At 41.8% G+C, this 17,296-nt stretch overlaps 1 protein-coding gene across 1 annotated transcript in view; it reads left to right on the top strand.

The window, feature by feature from the left end:
• Positions 1-1,827: 1,827 nt before the first annotated feature.
• The window catches only part of INO80C (INO80 complex subunit C), a 32,869-nt gene continuing 17,400 nt past the window's right edge, over positions 1,828-17,296 (top strand). The window contains exon 1 of the mRNA XM_054381840.1: positions 1,828-1,853. Within this exon, the coding sequence (XP_054237815.1) occupies positions 1,833-1,853 (21 nt within the window). The 5' untranslated portion in view covers positions 1,828-1,832. The remainder of the gene's footprint in view (positions 1,854-17,296) is intronic.

Here is a 17,296-nt window from a genome sequence, read left to right as displayed (position 1 = left end):
GTATATTCTCTCACAATTTTAGATATCTAATCATCTTATAAACTGCAATATAGCCAAGTAAAGCCACACACAATTTCATTTTTAACCCACCCATATTTCTGGTAGTAGGTAAGAACAGTAGGAACACTGAAAGCTAAAATAGGCAGGAGGGATGTAAAGTAGTTACTGAGAAAGACAAAGCTTAGAACAGAATAGATGCTGTGGATACTGGCTTCTGATGAAGCAGAAGAGTAACAATGCATGTGGTCCAAATGGATCAAAGGTATTTGCTCCCTTAATACACACCCTGAATATGGTAGTCACAGCATGCCCCACTGCAACCAGCTGCTTTGTTGGGCTGGTTCACCACTACCAGTAGGAAGAGAACTGGAACACTAGGGAGCCACTCCTGGGGCTAAGGCAGGGAGCAGCTGACAAAGTATATGCTTCCCCAACCATTTCTGCCTATGAGTCTTCTCCCTCACCTCCAGATACCTGACATTTATAATGGTAGGTCGTCATCCTCAGCTCTTGCGGTCCCAGCGGCTGACACCATGCCTCACAGTTCACAGGGGAGCCACCTGCAAGGCAAAGCCCTCCCATGATCCCCCCCAGTCATGAGTGCAGCCTGCACAGGGCCAGAACATGGCTGCTCACTCTCTATTCTGCTTTACCCTAACTCATGCTAAAGATCCTTATACTGGTTTTCCTTACATTTTCTTCTCACATCACTTTCTGCCTCCATAAAGAAAAAAAAAATCTTAAAATTATCCTAATCATAAGGCACCCATTGTCCTTAATTCACTATCAGCTATCTGTAATCGTATTTTGAAATCCTGAACGACAATGCAATTAATTCCAACTTGCATTTAAAAACGATTATACCATTTAAGCGTGAACAACCACACTTAAATGTTCTGTGAACGTTTATTGGTAAGCCTGTCAAAGCTCATGGTCTTAAAACCAAAGGGAGCAACTCAAACCAGCTCCATGTTTTATCCAGACAACCAGAAAAAAACTGACACATTTGAGACTCACCAACCCTTCTCAGGGTCTCCAAGCGTTTTGCATAACCTTTATCTCACTTTGGGCAGACCTAAGACAGCAGCTCCCTTACACTGTGCATGGGTTCCCCCCTCACAAACTACAGCTTAGTAGTCTTGCACAGCTTTTTATTTTGCACTTCCCGCAGTACTGCCGGGCTCCATACCCTCAGTGACAGACGGGACTCAGCGACAGCGCCCTTCCCACCCCTTCACACTTACTACCACCTGCGGGTAGGAAACCCGAAGTTTGCCACGTTTAGTCACTTCCCACACCAACGGGTGCCAAGCCGAGCATGAAGGTGAAGCGAGGTGAGCCACCCCGGGGACCAGCTCTGCCACCACAGCCAGGCCTCCGGAAAGATGCCTAGGCTAGGTATGTAGGCCCAAAGAAGAAAGCAACAAGGAGACTTCCTGCGAGGTTCGCTCCAGCTGCTAGAGCACCAGGACTCGTACGCCCGCGATGGAAACCCTTGTAAGTGGAGGCTAAACTGCCGCCCCCTTACTCGACACCAGTGCCTCCCCACCGTTAACTACACGGCTCAGGCGCCGGCACTGCGCTTGCCCAGCCGCAGCGCCGCCACCACGGCGGGAGGGCCCGCACGCGCAGTGGCCGCACGGCCTAGGCGGGGCAGGGGGAGCTCCCAGTCTCTCCCAGTTCCGCCGCAGGCACGGAGAGACTGGGAAGAGGAAGAAATGGCGAGTCTGATGCCCGCGACAGCCTCTTCTCCCGCCGGTGCCTCTTCCCGTAGCAAGAAACGGCCGGCGAGCCCGGGCACCGGCAGCGGCCCCGCCAAGAAAAAAAAAACCATGATGCCGAGCGGCTCGCAGGTAATGGGCGCGGGGCGGCGAGCTTGCGTGCGCGGCCATGCCCTTCTTGTCCCCTCCCCTCTGCGCATGCTGCTGGGAGGGAAGTGCGCGTGCAGGGAGGGTCTTGGGCGTGCTGGGCAGTTACTGCTGGCTGCGTGTCTCGTGTCTCCTGTGGGGCTGCCGCGGGTTTCCTTGTGTACCTGGCGGCTCTGGGGCTAGCTGCTATCTGCCGCCGCCTCCCCACGAACCCTTGTATCCTCCTTGTTAGTCCCACCCGTGGCGGGGCTAAAAACTGCTGAACTCCAAGGAAGGGTTCCCGTGGCCCTCGAGTTGGCGTTTTCTTTCCAGGCGTTTGACATGCCGACTTTAATCGCCCTGTAGCGTGGAGATTGTGTCCTTTCCGTATATATAGCTAAATAAGTAGTATGGTTCTCTTGCTTTTTCCAGTCAGATGTGTAGTTAAAGCTGTTTAAAATTATTTGACTTTCGGTATTGTATCTGTTGGCGCTCTGGTCACGCTGTCTTGCAGTTCATTGCTTTTCATGCTTGCCTTCAGTAGCTTGCGATGAACCTGATGTTCCGTAGCGGACCTCGGTATGTACACCTACATGCTCAAGCTGCTGATCGTGCATGAAGATAATTTAAGGTAGTTTGTCTGTTACAGAGGAGGAGCCTGCAATTAAAAGAGCACAATTTAACAGCTGTTGCTTCTGTACAGTTTTGCATTATGACCGCCTCTCAGTTAGCTAAGTGGACCTAAGAGTTAAATGTGAAATGAAGGTATAATGTGAGTTTTGGGGAACAAGATCAGGGGAGGGAGAAGGACAGTTAATTGTCCTAACCTGCGAAGCAGTATCCTATGCTCCAAAATTAAGGCCTGAAAGAGATTCAACGAGTGTATATGTGACATCTGTATAGACCTTATATGCAGTGTATCTTGGATTACTTCTTTATAGAAAGATTTTGGTAGATAAAACGGTCAGAAAAGGTTTGGAAAATACTTCTGTTTGACCCACTCAAAAATGGTTCTTGTCAGGAACCATTAGCTACAAAATACGCCAACTGCCAGTAAGGTTGCTTATTTTCATGTAAGCCATAAGATGCAGAGAACATTTTTTTTCATCAGATCTTCTATCCAGAGAATTAAAAGCCATTGTGCACACACCAGAGCACAGATACAAACCCTCATTGTGAGTAATGCTCTTACAATACTTGTTTTCACCCTGTGGCAAACAAACATAGTTTTGCTTTCTGGTGGTGTTATCCCTAGGAGAGGGAATATGAACCATAATGCTTAAGTAGCTAACTGTGAAAAATGACTGCCTGGCGTGGTCATGTTTGACAACTTTTTAAAGGCCTGCTAAAGATAGGAGTCTGGATTTTCCAGCATGGAGAAGACTGTTCTGTGCATGTGTGTGTGTGTATGTGTATGCTGATATAAAACATTCTATGCTTATATGTAAATGTGTATAAAATCTTTAATATTAAAAAAAAAACTTACCCAAACCCTTCAGCCTCTAAAACTGTTTTTTTTGAAGTTCACATCAAACTTAAACCTGTGGACAGCTTCCAGTGTTATGAGACAATTTGTGATTTTTTTTCTTTTTTTTTTTACTCAAACTGAGGTTTTGATAGTGTGTGAAAAACAGTTTTCACAGTTCTTCTTACATGTGTTTTCAGTGGAGAAAAGAGTAATTTCTCAAGATTATGTCCAAGTCATCATACACATTTACTGACTTCAGCAGTGCAGATCAATTCCATAAGGAAAAGAAAAAAATAAACCTCAGAAAATGTGTAACCTTAGGAGTGGAACAGAAACAGCTCGTTGGTCTTCTAACAGGCACACGGTGTTGCTGACTTGCTCTGAAGTGAGCCAGTTCAAACAAATGAAATGGGGGCTTTGCATTTTTAAAACTAGAAACATTGGTCATTGCGCACTTCCTTTTGCAGTACTTTAGTACTTCAATCTTAATCTCCAAAAGCCGTTACAAAGTTTCTAGTTAGTTGCCAAATCACAACTAGCTATTGCAGTGCTCCTGCTGAGAGATGTGCTGGTTTGGTAGAACTGTAGATTTTTAAAATGTGTTAATTTTTTTTTGTATAAGAAAATTGCTTAGATATGTAATCAACCAGTTCGAGTAACTGTGTATTTTACAAGAAGGCACAATTACCACACAGCATACAGATTTTTATGAACCAGATTTTGATTATGTTTCTCCAACATGTGAATGGCTGCTTTCTCTGAGGCACTTAAGGGGCATTACCAAAAGACAAGTTTGAATTACTGACCCAAAGGTATTGAGTCATGTTTGTTTTGGAAAAGCATTGCAGATAGGGCTTGTCAGTCATGTCTACAGGAGACACATGCTTTCTGAATGTAATGCCTGTATTTAGCAAATGTAAAATGCAGATTTACAGGAAAGCACGATTGCAAGTTGATTGCATCACTCTCAATAGCATGACACAATTATTCCTACCATGTAGTTACGCCACTGAAAAATACCTCAGTCTTTGCTGAAGCAGCAGATTTTCAGTGTTGATTATTACTAAATGGTAACACTCATGTCAAAACCGGTGTTTTTTAGTGGTTTACACAGCACTGTTCAATTAAATGTCCTTGCCCAGTGATTCCCAATAGCTGCCACACTGGTTCAGCTCCATAGCTGGCTCTTGTGCAGACTTGTTTCCAGGTCTCAAAACTTTCTAGTTACTAATGTTTAAGCTGTGATAGAAGCTTTGACACTGATCTTAAAATGTCACCCATTTGTATACCTTCATGTTCACACCAATATTTTTATAAGATTATACAGAACAGGAAGCTCTTCAAAGAGTATATTCTACATTGGGATGCAGTTGATGAAACAAAATGCCATGAGAGCTTGCAAGCTTTAAAGATAAGATTTACAATGAGACAAGAATTATTTTGGAAGGAAAACCAAACAGTCTCTGATTTTGTCAGCGGACAATTACGAAGAAAATACACTAAATATTATGGCAAATGTATATTTGCTTACGTTATTTGTGAAGCAACTTCAGAATTACTGATGAAGTAAATGCCTCTACTTTGATAATGACATTGTGTTTCATCTTACATTTTGAACTAATGTAAACCAACCTGTAGCATGTCTTGATACCATTTAGAAAATAAAGATTGAACTTCCTCTTCTGCAGTGGTACTTAAGAATTAAATTATTAAATATTTTTGTGATATCTTTAATTGTGAATATTGCAGCAGTACTACTGGCAGTGTTCATTTTACATAACTAGCTCTCATATGTATATTGAACACTTTCTATATTTCTTGTTCTATGCTTAAAAACAGAAGCCATACAAGAGTATTAGAAAATAAAGTCAGAATGATTTTAAGATATTATCCTTTTAAATAAGCTGACATCAAAACATGAAAATAAAAAGACCGACTGTAAGATATGCTTAGAACTCTATTTTTATTCAGTGTAACTGAATGGTGATGTTTTCTATTGTAAATTGAAAATCATCAGATTAGCCTTCTGATAAACAGCTGTAAGTTCAACAAGAAGACTTAAGTATGTATATTAACATGGTTACTGTTCCATACACAGAAGCTGTCCAGCAAAGGCAGAGAGCTTATCCTAGTACAAAATATGGAACTGGACTATAAACCAGCAGTAAATTTAATTATTTCTCCTCTTACACTGTTTTACCAAGCCTATCACTATACATAGGAAACTATCAAATCAACATTAAAAGTAATTTTGTTGCAAACGAGTCCATTAGATCTGGATGTAATTTCCTGAAAAATAAGGTTAGGGAGAATGAGTTCTACAGATTCTGTGAGTACCACTACAAGGACTGAGTTTAAGTGCTACTCTCACCATGTTCTGGGACAAGTACCTCTTAAAAATTACCTACTTAAGAATTCAGACCTTTTTTAATCCGGTCAGTGTAACTTCAAACTTACTGTCATAATGCTATTCCATGTAAGATTTTCTCTAACAGAAAGGCTTCTTTGTAGCTGGAAACATTTTTCACCAGTCTACCAGACCCAAAAGGAACAGCAGGTCCCTGATACAGCCTAGAAGTAGGGAGATGTAAGTGCCTATGTATTTTCCAGTTTACTAAAAAGTTGTCATTATGTTCTAGACTACACTTACCTTTTTAAACATCTCCCAGCCCTTAATATTATGGCAGTAGCTAATAATATATTGATCAGTACAGCAGTGCCAATCTGAAGCTACTGCTTGCCTGGAATTATGTCTTTAAAAAGATGTCACATGTTTCCAGGAGGTGTTTGTCTCAACATTAATTAAAATTATTTAAATGACACTTTCATATTGTGATAAAGTATAGTTGATAGATAATTACTGATAACTCCTGAGGTGAGCTCTTCCAATTGGGCTGCTTGCACACTTATTCACAACTCTACCCAAGGGGCTTGGCTTTTAGAAAACTATCAGCCAGCTCAAAAGAAGTTGTCGTGTTTTAACAAGAGTTTTAGCAGGTAGCATTTAAATTGAGATTGCTCTCCCACAGGCACATAACACAATCTGGCATCATACTGCATGTCACCAGACTGCAGAGCACTCGAAGTCCCTCTTGCAGTTCTCTAAAGTGCTTACCTCTCCTAATCCTTTCAAACATGTGACCACAAAGATACTTTCTGCAACAAAGGAGTGAGCTGAAATATTGAGCATCAGTTCTTCTGTGGGTTTTCTGTACTCTTCCCAAAAAACAGCTGGTGTTTTAGGCAGTCCACTAATGAGAGCCAGGATTACCCTGAGGTACCAGTTGCACATTTGAAGTCAAACTTGTTAAAGAACCAGATTCCCTCAAATCTCTGATGGATGAGTATGATAATTGGAAGACAATCGTTAGATTTTGTAGGGAAATCTGGCAAAAGGGTGTTTAAAGTTTAGCTTTTTTTTTTTTTTTAAAGGGGGGGGGCATTGCTTTTCTAGAGCAATCTAGATTAAATGGGGAAGCTGTCAAAACTGAGAGCTAAGAATTTACTTATATTGACATCATATATTGAAGGCTTTAGATGATCTGTAATGTTCAAAGAATGTGAATTTCCAAACCAGACTGTACCAGTCTCAGAGAATTACCACACACCCCCAGCCAAATGTGGTTAGATTACTAGACTAAACACAGATGTTGTAGAAAGGCAAAAGCATATGTGTGCTGAGTTTTACTATGGGCATCAGTATGCTGGTTGTGTGGGTTTTTTACCCTTCTCCCCTTATCCTGGTAGAGAATTTTAATTTTTCCTTTATGTAACAGAAAATGGATAGTTTTACTGTGGTCACACTTAATTTTAGGGTTCACTATAAACATGCAAGAAACTTAGAAAAGATATTGAAGATGCTTCACTGCATCTGTCATAAGGAGATAAAGTAGGATGGGTTATTTTTTTTGAAAGAGGACGAGCAATCTACAACACTGGATGCAGTTTAGCACTGCATTTTGTCTGAAAGATTTTGCTCCTAAAAATTTATCTCAGAATCATGTTAGCACATTAAAGGTTCAAATTAACAAAAGGAAACTGTCTAGATAATGCGGACTTGAAGATATCAAACTATTTTTCACATATTTTGTGAAGTGCAGTGCTTCTGTTAGGTAATTTCAGTTCTTGTCTTAGCAAGGCATTAGTAGTTACATAAATGTATTAATTTTGGATTAGATAGGCTAAGAGAAACACTCATTTGGTAGCCTGAGAGCATTTTGAATACCTTTTTTAATTGTTCCAAGAAAACAAAATGGCATTGGCTATTTATTTAGATGTGCAGAAAGCCATAAAAGTTGTGATATTCCCTTTTATGAAACATACCTGGTAGTTGCAGCAGAAATCCTATCCATAAACAGCATGTCTTGTCTCATTGCAAAGCACACCTGCAACTTGTAGGTTCGATTAGGCAATCTATTACCTTCTCATGATGGAAAAGGAAAAAGTCCAGCCTCCTCCTATCTTCCTCACTCTTAACAAGCTTCATAAGTCCCAACAGCACTGCCTGTGTCACTCCAGTAGACCTGCTCAGCCGCTGATAGATATCATCAGTCAGAAGACTAACTTACAAAACCCTCCCCCTTGCCTGGAAAGCTTTATTGTCTCCTGCTGCACCAGTGAATTGGACTGATTCGGAGGGAGACCTAAACAGGTGTTGGAGGTAGCAGAAGGAAGAAACAGGACCATGTGACAAGGAAAACTTTTTCTACTGCAAGTGAACTACTTTATGAGCTTAAATACTCTTTACTGCAGTTTTATTAGTTTACCTTAACAAACTAAATGAAAACTGGAGCAGTTCAAGATCTGTGTTCCTGCATGTGGAAAGATGTAGATAGTAACAGCTTCACCTGCCATACTGCTTGTCAATATCTAAATAACTGATTCTAGAAACTCCATCAAGCTCTATGAGATGCCACCAAAATAAACTAGCACGGGGACAAGTCCTAATTGTACTTCTCCCTGAATATTTAGGCAACTCTTTCTACTTGAGGGACAGAACTGTGAACACTTGCCTTTCTGACACCAGATATTAAATATGTTATTTAGCAGAACAGAAGTCACACTTACAGCACTGATACTTGTATTTTATATCATATGTTCTTAAAAGTGCCTGCTGTGTCCTCCACTTGAATTTATTCCTGCTGCTGCCTGAGCGGATTCAAACCCTATTTTCAAACCTGCACACACCCTAACCACTAGTCTGGAAGCCAGTCTGGTGTGGTGGGAGGGGAGTGTGGGAATGTTTTGTCCTCTACAGCTGAGGATGGAGGTTCTGTCTGTTCCAGAGGGAATGACTCCATAGTCTGATATTAAATAGTTGTCAGAATGATCTGCCTATGTATTTGAGGTATTTGTTTCTGTTACATATTTTGTCCAATGATCATTTTAGTGCAAAGATACACAGTTGTGCAAGCAGAGATCAGAAATCTTTTCAAAACCTAACCAAAAAGCATTATAGTCATCCATCTAATAATACATGCATTTATGTTGTAATAAAAATGTGTCACTATTAATTCAAGAAACAAATTTGAAATGGATGAAAGGAAACTATCTTGTGAGTAATATGTAATTAAACTGTAGCAAAGTACATAACCATCCTTGCTGATTATAAGACCCTGCTGTGGATAAACGAAAATTCCTTCTGTAAACCATTGCAGGATTTACTGCATGAGGAGAGACTTCCAGTATCATATCTGTCCTTTTACCATTAATTGAACAGAGAAAAATAATCTGTTGCATATCATATGTCCTTTATTTTCATTAAACAGACTTCTGTGCATTTCCATGTGCAACCTGTTGAGTAGGCGAGTTACATATAATCTAATATAATTTTAAAAGATACCTTATTTTTCAAACATCCATTGCCCTGGAGGTGAAATATTCTACAGGATTTTAAGCAAGTTGTTTTTTTTTTCTTTTTTTAACTCTTCTGCCCTTACATTGTTGGCATGCTTGTAGCGCTACTTACCTTGTGTTTGTAAGGCTGCATGGTGCTTATCACAACAGCCTTATTTACTGCTTCTTCAGGATTATGCTTTTCTAAGTAAAGAACAAGAAGGGCAGAGAAGGCTGAGATGCCTATGATAGTTTCTGCATAAATTAGACAAGGTTTACACATATGGATAGTGTCACTTTAGTGGTATAGCTGAAAAAATCAAATAAACATTCAAGCATAGAAGTCCTTCTTCAAATGTGAAAATGAAATAGCAGCTTCCCAAGGTAAACACAGAACAACTGCTTGTTGAAGAACAGGTTAATGGCATCCCAGGTGTAAAGGGGATGTTAATAATACTCATCATCTAGGAGAAGGGAGTTAAAACCCCATGGGAAACTGTGAAAGTTATGTGTCATAAAAACAATCTTTCTCTTGAGTCACTGGTGTACTGGTGTGCAGTCCATCCAGAAGCTCGTCTTAGTTTTCCAGATAGGCAGATACATTTAACAGAAGATCATTCCTCTGCCTAGAAGCTTTGTTATGTTTATGCCATGCAAAAATTAGAGTAGTTATTAACAGGAATTAATGTTAATAAACACAATATTTTCTGTTTTTCTGTATTTTTAATTTTGAATTCAAACCCTCACACAGCATAATAGATCTTTGCTTTAGGGTGTTTTATAACTGTATCAGAGTGACTAAAGTAATTAGTATTTTATACATTTTGGTAAGCATTTTGTCACCAGTGCAGGTGAATGATAGTGGTTTGAAGCTCAGGCAGTGACAGGACCCTAAATGCGTATGTCGCTTTCTAATCAAGAGCACTTGGAGTCCATGGTATTGGAATGCCCTACAGAGAACACAAGAAAAGCCATCCATCACTTTGTGACAGTCCAATCTTTCAGTGCATGAGTAAAATTTTATTCAGCCTTTCTAAGGCAGTACGAATGTAAAGTGTTTAACTCACCTCAAAAAAGCAGTGTCAAAGTTCGAAAGCATAATGTACAAATTGCCTTCTGGACAGCATATGTGTATTTATTCATTTAGATGGCTATTGAAACATTTTTTTCATGCTTCAAACGCCTCCCCTCTCACATACCTTAAAGGCACGAGTATTTCTAGAATTTAGTCATATATTTGGAGTTAATTTGCATAGTTGGTTAACTTGATGATCAGTGGAAATACTCAGCAAGCTATATGGAAAGAACTGCTGCTTTAGGAAGGGCAAATTTTGAAAGTCTCTCACAGAAAAGTAGCTTGACACATGACTCAGAAGTCCTCTGGGGAATGTTTAAGGAAAGCTGAAGTGCATTCAGTGACATGTACTTAGAATTCTAAACTATTATTATAATAATTCAATAATCTAATTTTAAGCTTTGTGTTGATATGTTTGTTTTTTAACAATACACCATCATCTTTCTTTATAACAACAGCAGCAGCATCTGAGGACAATGTTGTAATTTATACAAAAATATTTTTGATGCTGAGCATTTGGTAGATTTACCTTTGATGTCAATGGAAGCAGAAACCTGTACCAGAAACCTTGTCTTTTAAGATGGATTGGCAGTGGTGAAACATACTGACTTTTAAGTGGATTTAGTTCCAATTTATATGAATGACTGTCTTGCCCACCTGACTAGTTGCTCGAAACAAAGGACAATGATCTGCACTGTATTTAATATGTTTTCAGTAGGGTACTACTCTTTTTGGTTTGTTTGTTTAGTAAATTGCATTTTCAGTAGCCTTTGGAACCAAATTTGCTGTTAATATGCAAGATCAGTTGTTTTTTTTTTTTTTGCCTGGCATTTGAACATTTTCAAGCTGAAATACTTTTTGTTCCACTCCAAAACAGGGCAGGACCTTCTGTGAAGGGGAAACATTCCCAAAATCCTACCATGTAACAGAATGATGAAAGAGAAAAAGATGGAGAAATTGTAATTTGGCTTCATTTTAGTGAGTGGAAAGGAAGAGCAAAAAAAGGGTTTTCTGCTGAATCCAAGAACAAGTAAAATGCAATCAGATGGGGAAAACATGTTTATTCGTGTACTGAACAAATTCTTTCCAGCAACCTTTTTTTCTCACAGATATGGATGGAGTTAAACTTTTTCAGGAGTCCTGTTTCTTCAGTCTTCCATTCTTACTGAGTTTTCTGTGAGTTTGCTTTCAGAAATACACTGTGCTAATAACGTTGGTGATGAGAAATATTTTAGCTATCACTTTAACTTGAGCTTGGACAAGCTGGAGGGGTGGGCCCAGGTCAACTTCATGAGGTTCAACAAGAGCAAGTACAGGGTCCTGGGCTAGAAAAATCCTCGCTATCAATACAGACCGGAGGATGAGGTGGTAGAAAGCAGCCATGAGGAAAAGGACTTGAGGGTTGTCTTGATCCGAAAGTTGGGAAGGAGGCAGTTCTTTTGAACATTCCCGTGAGTGAAATTCAGGCACAAATGAGGTCATATATCAAGACAAGACTATTGCTTATAAAAGAATGGAGAAAGAGAGAATGGAGAAAAAGAGAGGGCAGGTAAGATGGAGAGATAAAACAGAGAAAAGAAAAGAGAAAGACAGAGGGTGGAGGAAAAGAGCAGGAGAGATGGAGAGAAAACTACCACCTCAGGGTCCTTCTTCAGCAGTGGGGGAGAAACGTTCCTGGGCTGCTGCCTCCAGTCTGAGATGTCCCAGGTGACGGTCCCTCCAGCTCAGGGTTTCTATACTGTTACGTCATCGTAAGTCCACCTGGCCCATGCCCTTGTCACATTACAATGCATGTATGATTTCCAGGTGCCTCCCAGTGGGCTTAAAGGGGTCGGCACCAAGTGACCTCTCTTAGCCATCCACCACATCCCCTGGATAATTACAGAATTATTGAGAGTGGGACAGACCTCTGAGATCATCAAGTCCAGCCTATGACCTGACACCACCACGATGACTAGACCCTGTCACTAAGTGCCGCATCCAGTCTTTCCTTAAACACCTCCAGGGACGGTGACTCCACCACCTCCCTGGGCAGTCCATTCCAGTGTCTAATTACCCTTTCTGTAAGGAAGTGCTTCCTAACATCCAACCTAAACCTCCCCTGGTGCAGCTTCAGGCTATGCCCTCTCATTTTGCCACAAGTTGCCTGGGAGAAGAGCCTGACCCACACCTTACTACAACTTCCCTTCAGGTAGTGATAGAGTGTGATAAGGTCCCCCTTCTGTCTCCCCTTCTCCAGGCTGAACATCCCCAGCTCCCTCAGCCTTTCCTCATCAGACTTGCCCTCCAGTCCCTTCCCCAGTCTCGTCGCTCTCCTCTGGACCCACTCCAGCACCTCAAGATCTCTCTTGCAGTGGGGGGCCCAGAGCTGCACACAGTGCTTGAAGTGAGGCCTCCCCAGTGCCGAGTATAGGGCAGAATCCCATCCCTAGTCCTGCTGGCCACACTATTCCTGATACAAGCCAAGATGCCCTTGGCCTTCCCTGCCCCCTGGGCACACTGCTGGCTCATGTTCAGCTGTTGTCACCCAGCACTGCCAGGTCACTTTCTGCCTGGCTGCTCTCCAACAATTCACCCACAGTGTGTAGCACTGCATGGGGGTTACTGTGGCCAAAGTGCAGAACCCTGCACTTGGCCTTGTTAAACCTCACACTGTTGGGCTCAGCCCATTGACCCAGCCTGTCCAGGTCTCTCTGAAGTGTCTTCCTATCTTCTGGCAGATCAACACTTCCTACAACTTGGAGTCATCTCTGAATTTCCTAACAGTTGACTTCATCCCCTCATCCATGTCATCTGTAAAGATGTCAAATAGAACTTGGCCCAGTACTGATCCCTGGGGGACACCACTGGTCACTGGACACCAACTGGATGCAGCACCGTTCACAGCCACTCTCTGTGCCTGGGCATCCAGCCGGTTTTTAATCCAGCAAAGGGTACACCTGTCCAAGCCTTGGGCTGCCACCTTTTCCAGGAGGATGCTGAGGGACACTGTGTCGAAGGCTTTGCTGAAGTCTAGGTAGACCACATGCACAGCCCTCCCCTCATCTACCAGGTGGGTCACCCAGTCATGGAATGAGATCAGATTGGTTAGGCAGGACCTTCCTTTCCTAAACCCATGTTGGCTAGGCTGGATCCCCTGTTTGTCTCGTACATACCAGTTGATGGCACTCGATATCCTTGCCAGGCACTGAGGTCAGTCTGACAGGCCTATAGTTGCTATCTTGGTGGGCACATCAGGCCAGTCATTCCTGATGATCTTATCTTTGTGGAGACACTTCTTATGTTCTTAATGTTATCATCATGTTCACAAGGTGATTTTCTTGTTCAGGACACGATTCCCACTTGGGTGCTAATGGATGAGAAGCTGGACCTGAGCAGGCAGTGTGTGCCTGCAGCCCAGAAAGCCAATTACATCTTGGGCTGCACTAAAAGAAGCACAGCCAGCAGATCAAGAGAGGTGATCCTGCCACTTCACTCTTTTCTGGTGAGACCTTACCTGGAGTACTGCATCCAGGTATGGTTCCCTCAATACAGGAAGGACATGGACTCGATGGAGAGGGTCCAGAGGAGAGCCACAAAAATGATCAAGGGGTTGGAACACCTCTGCTACAAAGACAGGCTGAGGGAGCTGGGAGTGTTCAGCATGGAGAAAGAAGACTCTAGGGAGACCTAATAACAATCTTCTAGTACCTGAAGGGGGCCAACAAGACGGATGGAGACTGTTTACAAAGTCCTGCAGTGACAGGATGAGGGGCAATGGCTTCAAAGTAGAGAAGAGTAGATTTAGATTGGATGTTAGAAGCAAGTTCTTTGCTGTGAGGGTAATGGAACACTGGAACAGGTTGCCCAAGGAGGTGGTTGAGACCCCGTCTCTGGAGGTATTTAAGGTAAGGCTCAACAGGGCTCTGGGCAACCTGATCTAGTTGAGTATGCCCCTACTTACTGCAGAGGGGGTTGGACTAGATGACCTTGATTTTATAAATTATCATTTTTTGTTCTTGGCTGCATGCCACAGCTTTGTCAGGATGTCATAGAACTTACAGCTAAAAACTGGGTAAGTTGCTACAAGTGGGATATTGCTGCTTAGGAAGTAACCTACTACAGGAATAATTACACACAGGCTGAGTTATAAAAACTGTGTCAATAAACCTAAGAATGCTATTTAGTATTGTGATTATGAAAATCAGGTGTCAAAAGTAAGTAAAATAATTTAAACCATTTATTGAACTTCACATAAACTTGGAAAGAAGTAGGTTCCTCAGAAAGCCACAGTGGCTGCATGGGGCAAAGTTATCACCAAATATAAAGGTTTGATTTAGAACCAGACCCCTCTTATTTTTCAGTAGTGATGTACAACCCCCTGGTCATCACTGTAAGACAAAGCCAGAGGATCAGAAATACTGAAAGCAGAAGCAAAATCAAACCAAAAACTACATACACAATCATCTTCATGTACAATTGCTATACTCAATATACTCCAAACTGAACAGTTGATGATTTGCAGAAAACAAAACAGAGAAAATCAGTATTTACAGTTTTGGGTTTACTCCCATGAACTAGAACCTATATATGCAGTCTTATGGAATCATCCTGGCTTAAGACAGCCCACTCTCACAAGCAAACCCCCCAGTTAAGTTCTGCTTTACCAACACGCTGTTCACTTTACCTTCTGTTTTTAAATTCTGGTTTACCATGCAAAACTGTAACTTCTAGCAAAAATGGCCTCTGATGATGTTAGTGTACCTTCAAGTGATGTGCAAATCCATTGTTCTCCTAAGTGTCATGGTAGGGCTGAACGAGCCCAGCACAAAACCCAGACAGACCCTGATGTGTCCTGACATGGTCCCCCTCTGCCCCCTCCATCCTGCAGAAAGTCAGGGTAGCACGGGAAAAGGAACAAAGGGGACAGGACCATGCGTGTCTGGTAAACAACTCTTCTGGGATAAGAGCACATGGACTCCCACTGCTCCCCTCTGGCCAGGCCTATGTCTCTGCCCTTTATGGCCACAGCCTGGCAGAACCCCTTTCAGCTGGGTAACTAAGTGCTGGCTTCAGTTGCCCTGTTGGCCCAATTGAATCTCAGGTAAGATACATATACAGGCCAATTTCTAGTCGCCTTTGCCTTGCTTAAGCCTTGCTTAAACCTTGCTTGAATTGCCTTGGACCCATCTTGCCTGAATTTGCCTCAAGTTGTCTTGCCTCGAGTTGCCTAGTCCAGAGCCTGGGATGGAAGCCACAGGCTTACCCACTGCAAGCTAGAGAAGCCATGAGCTTAGGAGCCAGAGCCAAGCCTGCTTCCCCTTGCAACTACAATTTTGTCATGCCTCAGTTTACCCAGGACAAAGCAAGAGCCTGTCACAAAGAATGTGTCAAAAACCACCCACTGTCCTGCCAGCAGCCTGCTGTGCCTGGTTCATGAGAGTGCCCCAAAGCCTCAACAGCTAATACACAGCAGCAACACTCCCCATTTGGGTGGAATGAGCTATGAGTAATGAATTCATTGCCTCTTGGCAATGGTTCTTGTTGAGTCTCCCCACGCCCCCACTGTGGCCGAGCACCGTTTTGCTCCCAGGGATTCTCTCTTTCTGATATAACTACCAGTTTGTATAAAATTGTTATAGTTCCCTAAATGCTGTACATTCCCATTGTAAATATATATTCTTACCATACACCGAACCTATTTAATACACTTTTGGCAATTTTCCCTATTAATAAAAAGTTATATTGGCCATTATTGTTTATAAATTAAACAATTTTCCATAATGCTAAGCAATGACATGCATGGTATGCAGTGATAGGATGCAAGAAACGCACCAATTTACATCTTTGACTTTTATGTTTCATATTTTGTAATGGTTTTCATACTACACAAATTCCAGTTAGTCTGAAATAGTGAAAAACTATTATAGAAATAATCAAAAAATAAAGAGGTAAGAAATGATACTTATCTCAATTATTCTGTTATGCAGTTTTAATCCTGACTGTGGGAGGAAAAAATGGAATGATGTTTCCAACAAGCTCTTTCATTCCACCTAGTATTTAGTTCCATCACAGACACCCATTTCAAACCCCACAATCCTGATTCCATCTAGAAATAGCCCAAACAAAGAATTCAACTTCTGTGGTCTACAAGTTTTGTTTGTCCTCTCCCTGAATAAAACCAGATGGATGGAGCCATCTTAGGAAATCACGTGAAAACCAATACATCTATGGTAAGGTATTTGGAACAGAGTATATTGAAAAAGTTAATAGATCTACCAAAACCTAAGACTGAAAGCAATGCATGAATAGGTAGCTACCCAGTGTGTGTTTTCTCCTGCTACAGATACGTAATGGTTTAATGCAAGGGCTAACCTGCCTGCTCCCCCAACACAAAAGTGAGGGGAAGAGTAGCACACACAACTCAGAGTTGAGATAAAGAGATGAGTTTAATATAGCATGAGATATCATGAGCACAATGCATAATAACTTTAGCCAATAATCTAATTAATCCTATAATCTATAATACAATGCATGTCTAATAATCTAATACTACAATGCATGATTACGTTAGCTTAGCCTATTTGCAGAAGCAGCAGAGTGAAATACAGGAAAAACCCAGTATAAAACAGAAAGCCAGCAGCTACCTGACTCCCAAACGCCTCACTGCCATCTCTGTAGGAAAAAAAAAACCCAAAACCCCAGAACCCAGAAGCAGCAACCAGAACAGGAGGTCTCCCCTGTTGCAATCTCAACTTCAAGCCCCATAATACTTTGCTCCAGTGAGCACTTTCATTTCTGAGGCTGGCATGACTGCAGCATGGTATGAATAACAGCAGCAGGTTCACTTCAGTCCATGACAAGACAGTATATGCAGTAAGGTCCAAACTAGGCTCATTCTTCTGTTTTGGCTTAATTCTAAAGAAAACGGTGTTAAGGTAGCAAAGTTTATCTCAGTTCTCTTCCCTAGACTGGGCTGTTCTTAAAACAAACCTATTAGGACCCCCAAGTTTTTGCTGCAGTTCTTCGGGACCCCCAAGTGTTTGGTGTCTCTTAACCAAGTGAAGTGCTCAGCCAGCTACCTCCCTCAGC

The sequence above is a fragment of the Indicator indicator genome, chromosome 6 (assembly GCF_027791375.1).
Source record: "Indicator indicator isolate 239-I01 chromosome 6, UM_Iind_1.1, whole genome shotgun sequence".
Taxonomy (NCBI): domain Eukaryota; kingdom Metazoa; phylum Chordata; class Aves; order Piciformes; family Indicatoridae; genus Indicator; species Indicator indicator.
This window is presented reverse-complemented; position numbering and strand designations above follow the sequence as displayed.